The sequence below is a fragment of the Cupressus sempervirens genome, chromosome 9, assembly GCF_028749045.1.
Source record: "Cupressus sempervirens isolate cs-2001-9-10 chromosome 9, ASM2874904v1, whole genome shotgun sequence".
Lineage (NCBI taxonomy): Eukaryota > Viridiplantae > Streptophyta > Pinopsida > Cupressales > Cupressaceae > Cupressus > Cupressus sempervirens.
The window spans coordinates 529,007,482-529,021,956 of NC_143126.1; the positions used below are offsets into that span (position 1 = coordinate 529,007,482).

The 14,475-nt window shown below is 32.6% G+C and overlaps 1 protein-coding gene across 1 annotated transcript; it reads right to left on the bottom strand.

Moving 5' to 3' along the window:
* Positions 1 to 9,972: 9,972 nt before the first annotated feature.
* On the bottom strand, positions 9,973 to 10,515 carry LOC149539674 (NADH dehydrogenase [ubiquinone] 1 beta subcomplex subunit 3-B-like). The gene is made up of 2 exons (XM_089800896.1): positions 10,226 to 10,515; positions 9,973 to 10,147 (listed from the first exon to the last, which is right to left on the bottom strand). Exons 1-2 carry the CDS (start codon positions 10,400 to 10,402, stop codon positions 10,139 to 10,141), a joined length of 186 nt encoding a protein of 61 aa, XP_089657022.1. The 5' UTR covers positions 10,403 to 10,515; the 3' UTR covers positions 9,973 to 10,138.
* Between the last annotated feature and the right edge of the window lie 3,960 nt (positions 10,516 to 14,475).

Genomic DNA, 14,475 nt, shown 5'->3' on the forward strand with positions numbered 1-14,475 from the left:
ACAGAATTAACATATTCCAATAAATCATTTTCTACAAGAGCAACTAGAATTCTTGGTTTCCAAGAAGCAAAGTTTGAGGATCCTTCTAATCTATCCTTGACTTTAAGTTCATTTACCATCTTTACACTCTTAAGAAGATCACGGAGATAAGTATAAAAATCTAGTTCAAAATCAGGACTTCAACAACCTGGCTCTGATACCATGTTAAATTTTGAACTAGTAAAGAAATCAAAAGACTTTTAATCAACAGAGATCTTTTATCCTGGGAAAAACCCTCCTCTCCGAGGGAAACAAACCAGCCCCCCAAAAAATGATTTCTTCATTAAAATCAGAAGAAATTACAAGGTCTCAGAACATAGATTGTTCTCATAAGATTTATTAAAAATAGAAGATATAACTCCAGACACTAAATGAGAAAACACTCTGAGATAACTCAACTGAATACCACCGCTAATAACAACAGATAACCTTGCAATGCATCATTGAAGAACCTTACAGTCAATAACTAGAAAATTTCACTTAGACAAATAACTATAGAATAACTGTGCATTGTTCACAGAAATATCTTCTTGTATCTCTCTGCCAAAACAAAAAAATGCAAGAAAAATATTTTTTTGTCTCTCGATGACTGCCAATCATTAAAACTGATATAATTCAATCAACCCGAAAGACCACCTGAGGAAAACCAAAAATCGCACATATGTGACACAGATAATAACGCATGATGCAAGAACAGAGATACGCAAGATGCAAGAACAGAGATTCTATGCCCAATAGACACGTGTGATCACCATCACATGAAGACAAAGGGACAGAGGAGCCTTTTAATATTTCGCTGACATTTCAAGAGAGATGCATCATATCTGCTATCGGTGATGAATATTTACCATAAGAAAAACTGACTAGAAGAGGTGGATACAAATAAAACATGCCCTATGGTTACAAATGAGGTGTTCGCAAACAAACTGTAAGGCCCACACTAGTACCCTATTATATATCTTGATGAAATAAATATGATTATGAGTTAATTAGGTTATGATTGACATTTTCATTACTAATAATGATTTATGAGACCCTATTAGAGAGTGATGCAGATTTCGATTATTATAAGTCTAATACCCGTTCAACAACATTAGGTTGAATAGATCAGACCACATAAAAATGAGACTCAGTATGTTCTAACTAAGAACCTAGTCACGAGATTCAAGGTGTCATCCACAAAGCAACTAGGAAAGATAAATTAGCATTCTCTAGTGAGAACAACAATGAATGTAGGTTTTAATGACAACAAGACATATGGTTACATTCAAAATTTGGTTTTAAATTATTATGACATAACTATGGAAACATTCTAACAACCTGAGTAATTAACCCTAGAAAACTCACACACAACCCCCTTGTAATGTGATAAAGGGATATTGCTAGGAATGTTGCTATGTTTAACTTGATTGAAAGGATACTAGTTAACAAGTTTGCTTATTAGTGATTTTCACTTAGGACATATATGCTAAGATCCATTTTATATGTTTTCATGATTTAGTAAAGAGGACCTTAGAGTTTCATTATTATTTTGAAAAGAGTTGTTATAATGTTTAGAATGATAATTGGCTATATTAAGAAAGATAATTGTTGATACACATATTTGATATTTCAATGTTTTGAATATTTTATGGAAAAGATTAGATGAAAGTTAATTGTATGTGTTAATGCAAATTATGTAATATTGGATCATTTTGCACTTATTTGTATGTATTTCTATATTATTTCATTGGGCTACTGATGTTTAAGTTGAGTGTGCAAGAAAGTTGAACCATGGAAATTATTCGGGGAAACAAGGTTCAAACCTATGTGAACACATGGTAAAGCCAAGGTGAATCTTTGGAAGATTCAAACCTCATTGTATTGTGTTTACTTTGTAATGTGATTGTGCATGGGTGTTATAAATTTAAAGATCGTGAGTAATTAGAGACATGTCATCGTGATGTGTGAGTATTTTAATGTGTGTGTGTGTGTGTGTGTGTGTGTGTGTCATTTGACACCTGTGTTGTCTATGCATAAATGACATGTCATATAGGGTTTCTAGGCATGAAGTCACTTAACCTAAATTTAACCCCCATTATGAAATTAAGTTAACCCACCTTGGAGAGTGTTAGGATGAGTCACCTTCATAATGAAATTCAAATTAAAATTTGAAATGAACTTTAGAGAGCCTAAAAGTGGTTCCCTAGTGTTATTTTGGTGAAAATAAGTCACTTACATGGTACTAGTATAGGTTGGGGGACTAGATATAACCATAAGTTGGCCTAGAGGACCTAGGAGACCCTCTAAACTAGTCATTTTCAAGCCAATTCGAAAATTTAAGTGTCACATGACTTCTTTCCTCATCCCACCACCTTATTAAGTTTCTGTTGGTAGAAAGGTACAAGGGTGTAAGAGGGGTAGGTGGGGATGGAAGTGGAGGTCTTTTTAGGGAGCTTATGCCAAACTTAGTGGTTGTTCACCCACTCTCTAATTGTAGAGACAGATAGGGTTTTGGAGAGGAAGCTTCGAAGCCAAGGAAGGAATGATCTTGATCACCATTTGATAACCATAGCTTGGAAGGAGGTTAGTGCTTCATGCCATGTTTTCTTCATCTCATGGAGTTGAAGTTGGAAATTGTAAGAGTGCTTCTTGTAGGATCTATGTGTGTGATATGGAATCATGTATTGTCATTGAAATCTTGTGTGTTGTGTTGTGTTGTGTTGTGATTGTGTATATTGTTTCATGAATTTTCTTGGGGTTTCTTCTTTGATTTCCTTGTTTTGTTTGAATGTTGAAATTTGTTCATGGGTGTGAAGGCTTCACTCACCCTTGGGAGGAAAGAGAAGCCTTGGGTGAAGGGGTTAGTTGGGCTTGCAATATAGTTGAGAACCTTGGAGTATGGGCTCCATTGTATGCCATACTCATTCAAAACTTGCTTTTGGGTGATAAGGAAAATGATGGTGTAGAAAGAAAGTTTATGGAGTATGGGTTTTCAAGGATGCTATAGTTGATGGTAGTATGTTTGGAGGATGTTTGTGAAAGCCCGAAAAGGGCATGAAGTTTGTTGTTTTGTGAAAGCCCCGAAAGGGCATGGAATTTGTTGATTTCTAAAAACCTCAAAAGGGCATGAAAATTGTTGTTGCAGATATGGTATGATATGGCAAGTCTCCTAATTGAAAGCCCGCCTTCACCCAATGTTTATGATTCCATTTGTGAATCATTGTGCAAACCTTGGTTGGGGTTGTAAATGTGTTGCAAAATGTTGTGATCATGTTAGTTCTTGTTGTTGTGATGTTGTTTGAATGTATCCTGGTTGAGCCTTGTTTCGCCTAGCGCGAGGGTGGCCTCCTTGAGGCCTAGGTTGGCAGGTGAGCCTCCATGGTTCATTATTTTTATCTTTCATTTGCAGGTCCTTATTGGATGATCTTGAAACCTAGAGCTCTTATTGTCTTTTCGTGTGCATAGAAGATGAAGACATTCTTTGTTGCATTTGAGTTTAGGCTGTGAGCAAAATCCATCTTGTTGTGTTCATTTAAAAGTATTGCAAGAGTAGTGTTTTGCTTCTCATTGACGAGGAGACTTTATGAGACATCTATGTTTAGTGAATTACATTTCCATTGTGTTAACATACAATGAAGAATATCACCACCTTTTTGTGTATTGTAAGAATTATTGGAGGAAGCAAGTATTGTGTGTAGGAAGATAAGTTAGATTGGTTCTTTAAGTTATTGTGCTCCTTCACTTCTATGTAGATTGCAAGAAAGAATCTAAATATCATAGAAGAATTGTAATATTAGAAGGATTAGATTCATGGAATGATATTATTATTTCAACTCTCTTGAGTAGTAACTGAACATGCATCATTGAATTGGATCCTTGCATGTGAATATAATGTTAGATCTTGAGTAAATGGTTTACCAAATTTCATTACTCATAGATAAGAATAATCAGTTTGTGTTCATATAAGAACTCTGTCATGTTTACTGTATGTGCTTTTGTATTGAGTTTATTGTCCAAATGAATCAATAAGTTCATTAATTTAGACTTTCATAACATATTTAATAACCCTAATGCATCATTGCATTAATCATATCATGAGTACCCTAAACTATAAAGTTGATAATTCTATAGATGAAATAAAATGTATAAGAGCATAAGAAATGACTTGCTGTAGGTGTCCATACAACTCTCTGGAAATTGTATGGAGAAACAAATTAAGTCTCTCCTCAAAATACAGAGCATTTTAAAATTTAAAAATATATATATATATATATATATAGAATATATCCTATAATTCATGTGACCCTTATGTCACCTTTGGAGTACTTCATAAAAAATATACATATAAGCAATAAATACATTTATAAATAAATGCTTAAACTAGGACTATGTCAGATGTAGGAATCATAGAAGTCTACACCTAATAATACAACTAGGAAGTACTAAATAGGAAATCCCCGTCCCAAAATATAAACTATTAAATATAAAACTTAAATACACTTGACCAACCCAATGTAAAATGTATAAGAACAAATTCTAAACCTTGCTGAATTCATACGTACCTTTTTGCAGCAAGTTCAATGCATTTAAAAATGGAAATGGGGCTGTGAAATCGACCATGCCTTGCTATATGTAAAAAGGGGTTAATGATTGTACTTTCTGACATGGGTGTCATTTCTCCCTAGGCGCCTAGTAGGATGGTATTACTTGCAAGTTAAACATCAATCAAAAAAAAAAAAATTCTTGTTTTTGCTTTTCCCCATGCTTGGAAAAAGGCTAGGCGTTTGAAACTTTGATGGACCACTGACATGAAGTCAGGGCCGCCCACCTAGAAGCCTCCACCTTGGGGCAATACACTTGCATTGGAAGTTGCGGGGAAAAAGAATGTAGATTTTAATTGTTAAGAATAAATTTGTATGCTAGCAAGTTTAGTGTTAATATTGTAAATAGTGTGGTATTAGGGTGTAATTAGATATCATAGCTAATTGGATTAAAATATGTAGATATTAGTATAGTTAGTATAAGACATATATATATATATATATATATATATATATGTTTTATTTAAGATGTTATGCAAAGCAACAAAAAGAATAAACATATATACATATCAATTATTATTTACTATATAGATTTAAAATATATATATATATATATATAAAGTATGTCGATAATATATAAAGCTTAGATAGCTAATAGAACATGGGTTAATTTTGTAGATGGAAGTGGTAAAGATCGTGAGACTTAAGTAGGCCTAGTTTAGTACTCTAGGAGGGTTACTACATACAATATTAAATATTGCTTAAAAGAATCTTTTTTAAAATAATAATAATAATAAATAAATGAAATAAAATTAAAATTAAAATAATATTAATTAAATAAATAATTGAAAATAGATAGATTTAAGTAAATATGCATATGTGTATATAACATACAATTTAGTTAAATGACCTGTCTGAGAGGATAAGGATGGAATGAAGGTGAAATTTAGAAAATAGATGATTAACTTTTGTTACCTAGCTGAAGTTGGCAAAATTAGTGAGTTAGTAGAATGATTGTCTATGTAAGAAACTATCCTCTCTAGGAATAGATTTGGAGGAAGCACACGAGACTTACCCCATTGTCATGATCGTATTCAATGTAAAAATCAGATTATTCAGTGATGTATTGACAAGTTCCTTGCACCTAGATTGATACATATGATGATTGTGATTCTCGGAAGGTGAGTCTTCGAATTTGTTATCTGCACTCTTAGTCGAAACTGTCACACTTATAGGAAAACCTTAACCTATTGCCAGTATAAACTCCCTAACTGATTATCGTTGTTATTGGAAAACCTCTGAGGTATAATTTAATGTTGTCAAAAAAAAAAAAATTTGCTGTATTTTTTTGAACTGTAAGTTTGTGGGCATGACACAAACTAAACATCTACTGAAGCAAAGGTACTTGATGACAAAAGCCATACATCATGAACAACAGCTAAGTGAATAGGAAAATGAATCCAACTATCATGAGAGAGATGACAAAGCCTGAAGGAGTTGAAATCACCGTATGATCAACTAGGAAAGGAGAATAGGACATTGAAGAGAAAACATAAAACACAAATAAAATCTTAAGTTTGGCGCAGGGAGATAGCACGATCTTTCTCGCAGCTACATTAAAACTCAACTATACCTAATGTTTTATTACTTTCTAGAAAATTTTGCAATCATATATGTCTCAATGACGTGTTTTTAATATTAAGTCCCAAATATCATATGCTGGATTATTTGCCAGTTGATTGTAACTTGATTTCTTGAGAGATTGATGATTGTAAGAAAGGGGGTCCTCTATCAACCTAGATGTTGACCCTAGTGGAGCTCTATTGTCATTTTCAAAATTATTAGAAGTGGCTCCCTCCACCAGTTTGGTTTGGTCAAGAGCGTTAGTTTGTTACTCATATTTTGGAAGATTTGTACTGGCAATTGGGCTGTCTTCTCATTTTGCTCTATAAATGTTCAAGTTGTTCTTTGATTGTGTTCCATGAAAGCCCTCAATTCATCTCCCAATTGTTCATCCATTTTATTACTTTGAGTAAGCTATTGCTTGATACAAGTCATCCTTTTTTCCCCTCCCAATGCTCTTTGAGCCCTTTGGCTTAGTTGCATAAACTACCTTTCATGCTGCAGCCTGGCAGGAACAAAGCTATGATACCAATTGTAACATCAACATAAACAATAGTTTAAAATAAAATAATTGGTTTATAGTAGCTTTATCCAAGATTGCAATCTATATAAATATGTTCAAGTCGATAGACTGCTGCATAACCCAAGTTGATCAAAACCTGAATTGCCCCCATATAACTTGCAGATCTGCTGAGCTGAAAGACCTTGTCCCTAACTCAACAGTGATGAAACCAAGGACCCCCTCCTTAGTTTGTCAACAGTGGGATAAAGACCTTGTCCCTCCAACCCCTTTCTCACCCTACGAGCCCATACCAAGGACCCCATCCCTAGCTTACCAAAGGATAACAAAAGGCCATGTCCTTCCAAATAATAGCTCAAACCACGGGCCTTGACACCATCCAGGTCGCTTCGAATTCAAAATTGATGAAAAATATTTGCTAGACTAATGCTGAATAATATTTCTTTATGGATTGACAATCAATCACTTGAATAACAATTTAATGTTCTTATTCTGAAATTGTAAGTATTGCTGAGTGAATTTCAGGAATTTTGCCTTGACTTGATGAATTGGATTATAGATTGATTCTTTCATTGGTTGTTAATTGAGTTCTGTCCTACTGTTAAAATTTTATCTGCCTGCTGCTCTGAATTTATCTTCTGAACTGCTGCTCTAAACTGAGGATCTGAACAACTTACCTTGCCTCCTTTCTCAAATAAAATTATCTCCCTTTTATATCTTATATTTGGAGGGAGTCATGTTTCTTTGTAAGACCAGTTGCACCTCCTGAGTTGAGCATTGCCTTTATCTTAATGTCAGTCGGCCCTTCTGAAAGTTATTGCTATCATTTAATTTTTTATCTAGTTGGCTCCCATCATTAAATTAACTGCTGACATTTTTAATTTCTAATGTTCCGGGTCAGCCCTTGACAATTATTTAATCGCCTGAGTTTTATTATTTCTAGATGCAGGCTGTGATCTGTTTTTATTCAGGCTACTTACACTAGTTTGGCACGGCCAGGACACATTTCAGAGAATCCAAAACTTGATCAATTGAGTAGTGTGCCATGATTTATTGATCTGGCTAATACTGATCTTTGACAAGACAGTCTGTAGAAGAATTGCAGAAAATCATGATATTTTCCATCACCTGAATTATTTATAGAATAAAAAGTTGGATATTATAATTTTATAAAATCAGTTTTGATGCTATTTTATAAATATATTGCAATTCTCATCTTAAGTTGGACCTGCTGCTTTAGGGCAAAAAACAGAAATATCCCAATAAAATTATACTCATAAATATATTGTGATTCTTGTCTTAAGTTGGAATTGTTGTTTCAGGGCAAAAATTAAGAATATCCCAAAAAGGGACATTACAAATGTATTCCAAAAAATATCTAGTCTCCTTAGATATTGCCTAGTTTTTGTACATAAAACAACACTATCCCACAAGTCAGTGGGACGTTTGAGAATATTATGGTCAGAAAGCTCAATGTAGTAGATAAATCAACTAACAATATGGTTAAGCAGTGCAGGAATGCTTCAAGGATCTAATGGTAAAAGGATTTGAGTCTATTGATACGTCAGTTAAATATTTCCATAAAATATCCATTTAGTACAAGAGATCTTTGACAGAAAGATTGAGGAAAAAATTGTGATTTAAAAATAACTTCCACATGCTACAAAAGAGATGTCAAAGCAAGAAATCAAAGAATTAATTAGCAAAGTTATCAAAAAAAAGCCATCAAAGATCTTACTAATGGTCATGTGCATTTGAAATCAAAATGCGACCTCCCAAAAACAGTGGTGCATGAGTCAAGTAAGTCAAAGATGAAATATTTATTTCGTATTGAACATTGAAGAGTTAATTAAAAAGATGAACTTCACCACATTTGATAGCAATATCCATCTGCTTAATTCAGAAGCTATCAAAGTAGATCTCAAAGTATATCAAGCTGTATATGACTGAATCTTCTGAACCATCTCCCCGGACCTTCAAACAAAACCACCACTACCAGAAACATACCCCCACACATATGCCTAAAAACCTATTTAAGCCGATGTCCCAATTTCCTTTCATATTATACAAATAGGGTAACTAAAGCTTCAGTTAAAACAGCCAATAATATATCACTAGAAAGTATAAATGAGTAATGTCTCCCACAATCAATAACTAATACAGAATTTAATCATATTCAGGAACTGCCATTACTAACATAAAACAGACTAACGTGCACTTAGAAACCAACCAGTAATAAACAGCATCATTCAGATCTGGCAATTCAGCAAACAATTACTTGGTCCAACCCCGTGATAAATTCAAAAACATAGCGGTATATTGAAGAAAACATTAAATTTAAATGGGTAATTAGACATCTGGGGAGAAAGCTCATTTTTCTTTAACTACGTTATTTCTTGTTTAAATTGTCAGTATTTATCTGGAAAAAAATTGTGTTTTATGAACAGGTAATGAAAGCTTAATATACCCAAACTCTGTCCATGCCATATCATTATGTTAAGTGCCCAAAGTTACTGTGTTTGTTACAACCAATGATACAATACGACAATGTGCATCGACTGTGATACAATTAAAGCAATTTTGTTTCATATATTCATTTCTGATGATTATTCTCAATTAATTACTCTGATCCATATGAGATTAATTCTTTAAAAATTGCTGTTTAACTGTGCATATGTAACCTAAAGTGGCAACACCAATTTTCCTAATAAAGCACTTGATGTGGAATAGTAAAATTATTATATATGAATCTAAGTGTGACATCCAAGCACTATCTGTCAATCTGTGCTGATTTTCATTTTAATTGACAACTACGCGTCGGTTTTCACTTGGCTTATATTTGGCTTTTTTAATATATTATAATATAAGTAATAGTTTTGATAGACTATTAAGTCCACAAAAAATCAGTACCGAATGCAGCACAAGATATGCATACGAGGGTACAATAATGATCTACGCTGATCATGTTCGATCTATTCAACAAATTAATAGGCCATCTTAAGACTACCCGGTATATGCTCAACTGGCTGAAGACGTGTTCAAATAGTTGTACAAATCCTCAGCCCGTGTACAGAGTTCTCGGAATTGTTCTCTGTTTAGAAAACCCTAGGGATTCAATTAATTGGAATTTATTCAAACTCTAGCAGTGAACCCTGAAATCGGATGAATTGAATGCTTGACTTCAGAATACAAGGCTAAAATTAAATGATCCAAGGAATCGTACATATCATATCAAATCAAAAGGTAAAAACAGAAACTGTGAACAAGTTGAAACAAAACCAAACCGGCATTGAGACAATCAAAATTATCAAGTGATCGGTTCTTACACGATATCCATAATGTAATGGAAAGCTACAAAGTATTAACGAAAGATTGTATCTGAATCCATAGAATTCGAAATTATTCTTTAATCACAGCGTGTCATCCACTTTTGTTAGTCGCCCTGCGAAAGGTGAGAATATGTGAGAGTAAGACAGAGGGAAGGGGAGGGAAAGCGAAATGGAAAAATGCCTGAGGTTACCTTCGACTTGAACCTGGAGTACATGCCGTCGACAAAGAGGTAAACACCGAAAGCGGCGAGGGCAATTCCAAGCCCTGGCGTCGCATTGCGCAAATTGTTGGACAGCATGGGATGTTTTCGCCACTCATCCCTCCTCTTGAAAAATTCTCCTGTCGAATTCAATTTTCCATTTCCCATTGCAATTGCACAGTAAAACCCTCTTCCTCTTCCCCCGTCTTCTCCTCGCAAAGATCCCTATATCGTCTACCAAATAAACAATTGCGATAAATATCTATATCCTCATTTATCTTTTTCCTATTGTTTGCTTGTTTATTTAGCCCATGGGGTGGGAACTTTATTCTCCCAAATTAAATTTCTGACGGGAAATTTGTAAGTTGATTGGTAATGTTGTCAGTTTGATCGGAAAATTGAAAATCATTTCGTTAATTATTTATCAGTTAGTTTTTATCTCTCCTTTTTAACTCATGTTTTGATATTTATTAATCATTTTCGTTAATTATTTACCAGTCAATTTTTATCTCCTTCCATTTTTAACTCGTGTTTTGATATTTATTAGTTGTTATTTACCACTTTTAACTATTGTTTTCCTTTTTCTATTTATTAGTTGTATCTCCACATTAGCTCATATCTATTCATTTAACTTTTGATTTTTAAAATTGATTTAGATTTTAGTTTTTAAATTATTTTAATTTTTTTTTATATTAGTTGAATTTTTTCTATAAATATTATTTTTTAGTTTCTATAATTTATTTAGTCAATAGAATATTTGTTAGACTTTTTTTTTTAATACCTTGTATTAATTTTTCATAATAGATTTTTTTTGGATTTTTTTAAACAATTTTTTTTCATATTTGATAAATTTAATTTAAATAAATAATATTTATTAATCTATTTAAAAGATTTTAGTAAGTATTATGTTATTTAAATTAAAAATTATTAATAATCTAATTTGATCACATAAGATTATATTTTAAATATCCACTTTTAACTACTATTTTTCTTTTCTTATTTATTTAAAAAATAATTATTTGTGATCTCCACATTAGGTTATCTTGTGATCTCTATTTATTAAACTTTTGATTTTTTAAATTGATTTAGGTTTTAGTTTTTAAATTACTTTAAATTATTGTTCTATATTAGTTTAGTTTTTTCTTTAAATATTGTTTTTTCAATTTCTATAATTTATTTAGTCAATGGAATATTTGTTAGAGATGTTGCTATTTTTCAAAAAAAAAATTGTATTTGTCTTATTAATTTTTCGTAATAAATTTTTTGATGGGTCTTTTTTTTTAATGATTTTTTTTTCATATTTGATTAATTGAATTTAATTGTAAAATCTTGAAATTATTGGACATGTTTCTTAAGCAATATTCAAATTTCCTAAATATTGTAAATTTTATATCTATGTTTTAATCTTCAACTTTTTTACTTTTGTATTTTCATTTTTTTAAAACTTATATTTACATTATTTAATGTTCATTCTACATTTTTCTTTTAAATCTCATCTCCCATCGGCACACTCATTGCATGTACAAAAGCATGCAACTGCTAGTTTATTTTTTATTTAGCCTCTTTTTTATTATGGTAATTAGGGACATCACTAAGTTAGGCTTCTAAAACTCTTCAAGGACATGTGTTTTGGATATTAAACACAAGAAGTAGTGGAATTTGTTTTGTGTAATAGTCGAGTTTGAGGTTGTGGGTTAGGAGGTTGTTCTAGCTGTTCATGGGCTATTGAGTAGGTAGTGGAGACACTCCCTTGGTTAAAAGATAAATAAATAACTGGAAGAATTAAAAATTTGATCATGTCAAGATAATTTGTAAGATTGAAAATAAAAATATTCTTCATTAATTTTTACATTTTTTAAATCAAAATTTATATTATTATTTTAGTTGATCATTAATTGATCTTGTCTTTCTTAAATAATTGGTTCTTGTTGTTAACCTTTGAGCTCTATTCGTTTGGAATATGGCTATATCATTATAAGTTCTTTTAATATACACAAGGTTAGAAATAGTCAATGGGACAACAATCTTGTCATTCTAATATTTTGCATTACAACTCTTTTCTTATTCAAGAAGATGATAATAGTTATCTTCTTCGTAGTAATATCATTGGTAAATAAATTGTATCAAGAAATAATTATCGTTATAAGGTCAAATCTTTAATGCATTTGCACAAGGAAAAGCTAGACTTTTCAATAAATCGAGGACCCTCAATATTAAGAAGTGGGGGCAAAAAAAAGTCAATTTCATGTAGTAAAGATTATAATCCCTCAACTTTCATCTACACCCATCAAATTTCTAAATCAAATTAGAGATAGAGAAGATAAAACTTTATGATAAAGGCATTTTCAAATCTATTTAAGGATCTTTCCATCACCATAATAATAGGTGAATTAGGATACCATCCTCGATAATTGTTAAATCAATAACATAGCAAGGTTAATGGATCTTCTTATGTTTAAGAACTATAACCCAAGATTTTTCTTAGTTCTTACAAGGGGAAAAAGGACATAAGCTAGAGAAGAGGGAACATGCCCAACATTCTTATGATAATACAAAATTATTGGCCACATTATTAGAATAATTAGATATTTCCTAATTAACTCTAGTTGCTTAAGCTAAACTTTAGGCATCTAATAATTAATTATTTTATTAATTATTTTGATGCAACCTAGGTTAGACTCTTTTAGGGTTTCAAACTCCTTTATAAAGATGATCTCTCATTGTAAACATTATTGAGATTAATTCACCTTTGATAATAATAATCTCTCTTTTTACTCATCAAGAATGTCTCATCTATGGCTCTAGGAATTTCAGCCTCCATAGCTTTTGTTTCTCTCTTTCTATGATAGGTGTTTGCATGTAGGTGATTCTTGAGAGCTTTGGGGTTGATCTTTCATCAACTTCAACTGGGTATCAGAGCTCCATATCTTCATGCCCATGTTTTGTTCTTGAGAGATTTGGCATCAGTTTTCAAATTAGTGGCCTTCGAAGGATTTTGTATTTGATTTTGGGGGACCTATTGTTTGGAGCACTTTGAGCCCAAATGAACATCACCATGAAAACCCCCATTTCCATATAAAATATGTCCTCTTTGGACGTTATTGAAATCTAAGGCAAAAAAAACTCACCCATGTGTGTTTTGACTTGGGCACGCAAAATGAGACAACATAAATAGTGTATTTGTGCTTGACAATTTGGAGGATTTTTATTATTATTATTTCTACATACTTTTTATTGCAAAAAGTGCATGCAAATGAGGATGTGATTTGTTTGGTGAGAGCTTTCAATGTGCAAGGGAGAAGGGTCAATGACTTTTTGTTTGGGATCCGTCTGCTCCTTACCAAGGGTTACATGCACGTTCTTTGGAGGACGTATCTATGCTTGTTCCATACATAGAATGCTTTGACAAAAAAAAAATTATTGATGCTTTTTCACACTCTTCATTGGAGTGATTCTCAGGCTTCACATCACAACAAGGATAGGCCGCTTGGAATTCCTGCTCATTCTCCTCAGACCCGACCTTTATTTTTTGTGGGTTTGTCCTACCTTTTGATGAATGCCTAAGATATTTTATGGGTACCTAACCCTAGTTCTACACTGTTCAACATGCTTTATTAGCACATTTTTCTTGGTCATTTTCAAGCATGGCCTTTAACAGATGGCAATTTACTTTTTAGACTGAGGGTTTGTTATTTTTTGTCCTACGATTGTGCTACTAGTTTCTAGCAGTTTCTTGCCAATGAAGACATTGCTTTCCATGTTCTTATGTGTATCGCACATAGTCTGCAAACTCTAATTGCAACTTCCACCTCATTTTTGGTGCCAACTCCTTCTTCTCTACCATCCATTTAGAATCCTTTGAATGTGTTTGGTGGTTTAAGTAGTTTTTTTTGCTTCATATGGTGCTTGTTCAACTATAGTTTCATGTGTTTTTTGCAGTATTGGTGGAGGATGATGTTTTGTACCCCATTGGAGAGTCTCGGTTAGGCTCCATAATCGATGATGGTCTCTCTTGTTCAAGCATAGGAAGAGATTGAATTAGTGTTAGAAAAATATCACATTGTAAAGGAGAGCAACGTCGTGAAGTTTGACTATTTGGGATGAGTGGCAAAGGAAACATTTCAACTACATCTGCCATTACCTCTTCTCATTCCACATGAGTCAATGGAAGGGTGCCACGTGGATGAATATTTCATTCTACCAAAGACAAGATTGTTTGTGAATGTGTGGACGATTTGAAG

Excerpts from the sequence above, each read along its gene's own strand:
- LOC149539674 (XM_089800896.1), bottom strand. The coding sequence starts at position 10,402 with ATGGGAAATGGAAAATTGAATTCGACAGGAGAATTTTTCAAGAGGAGG.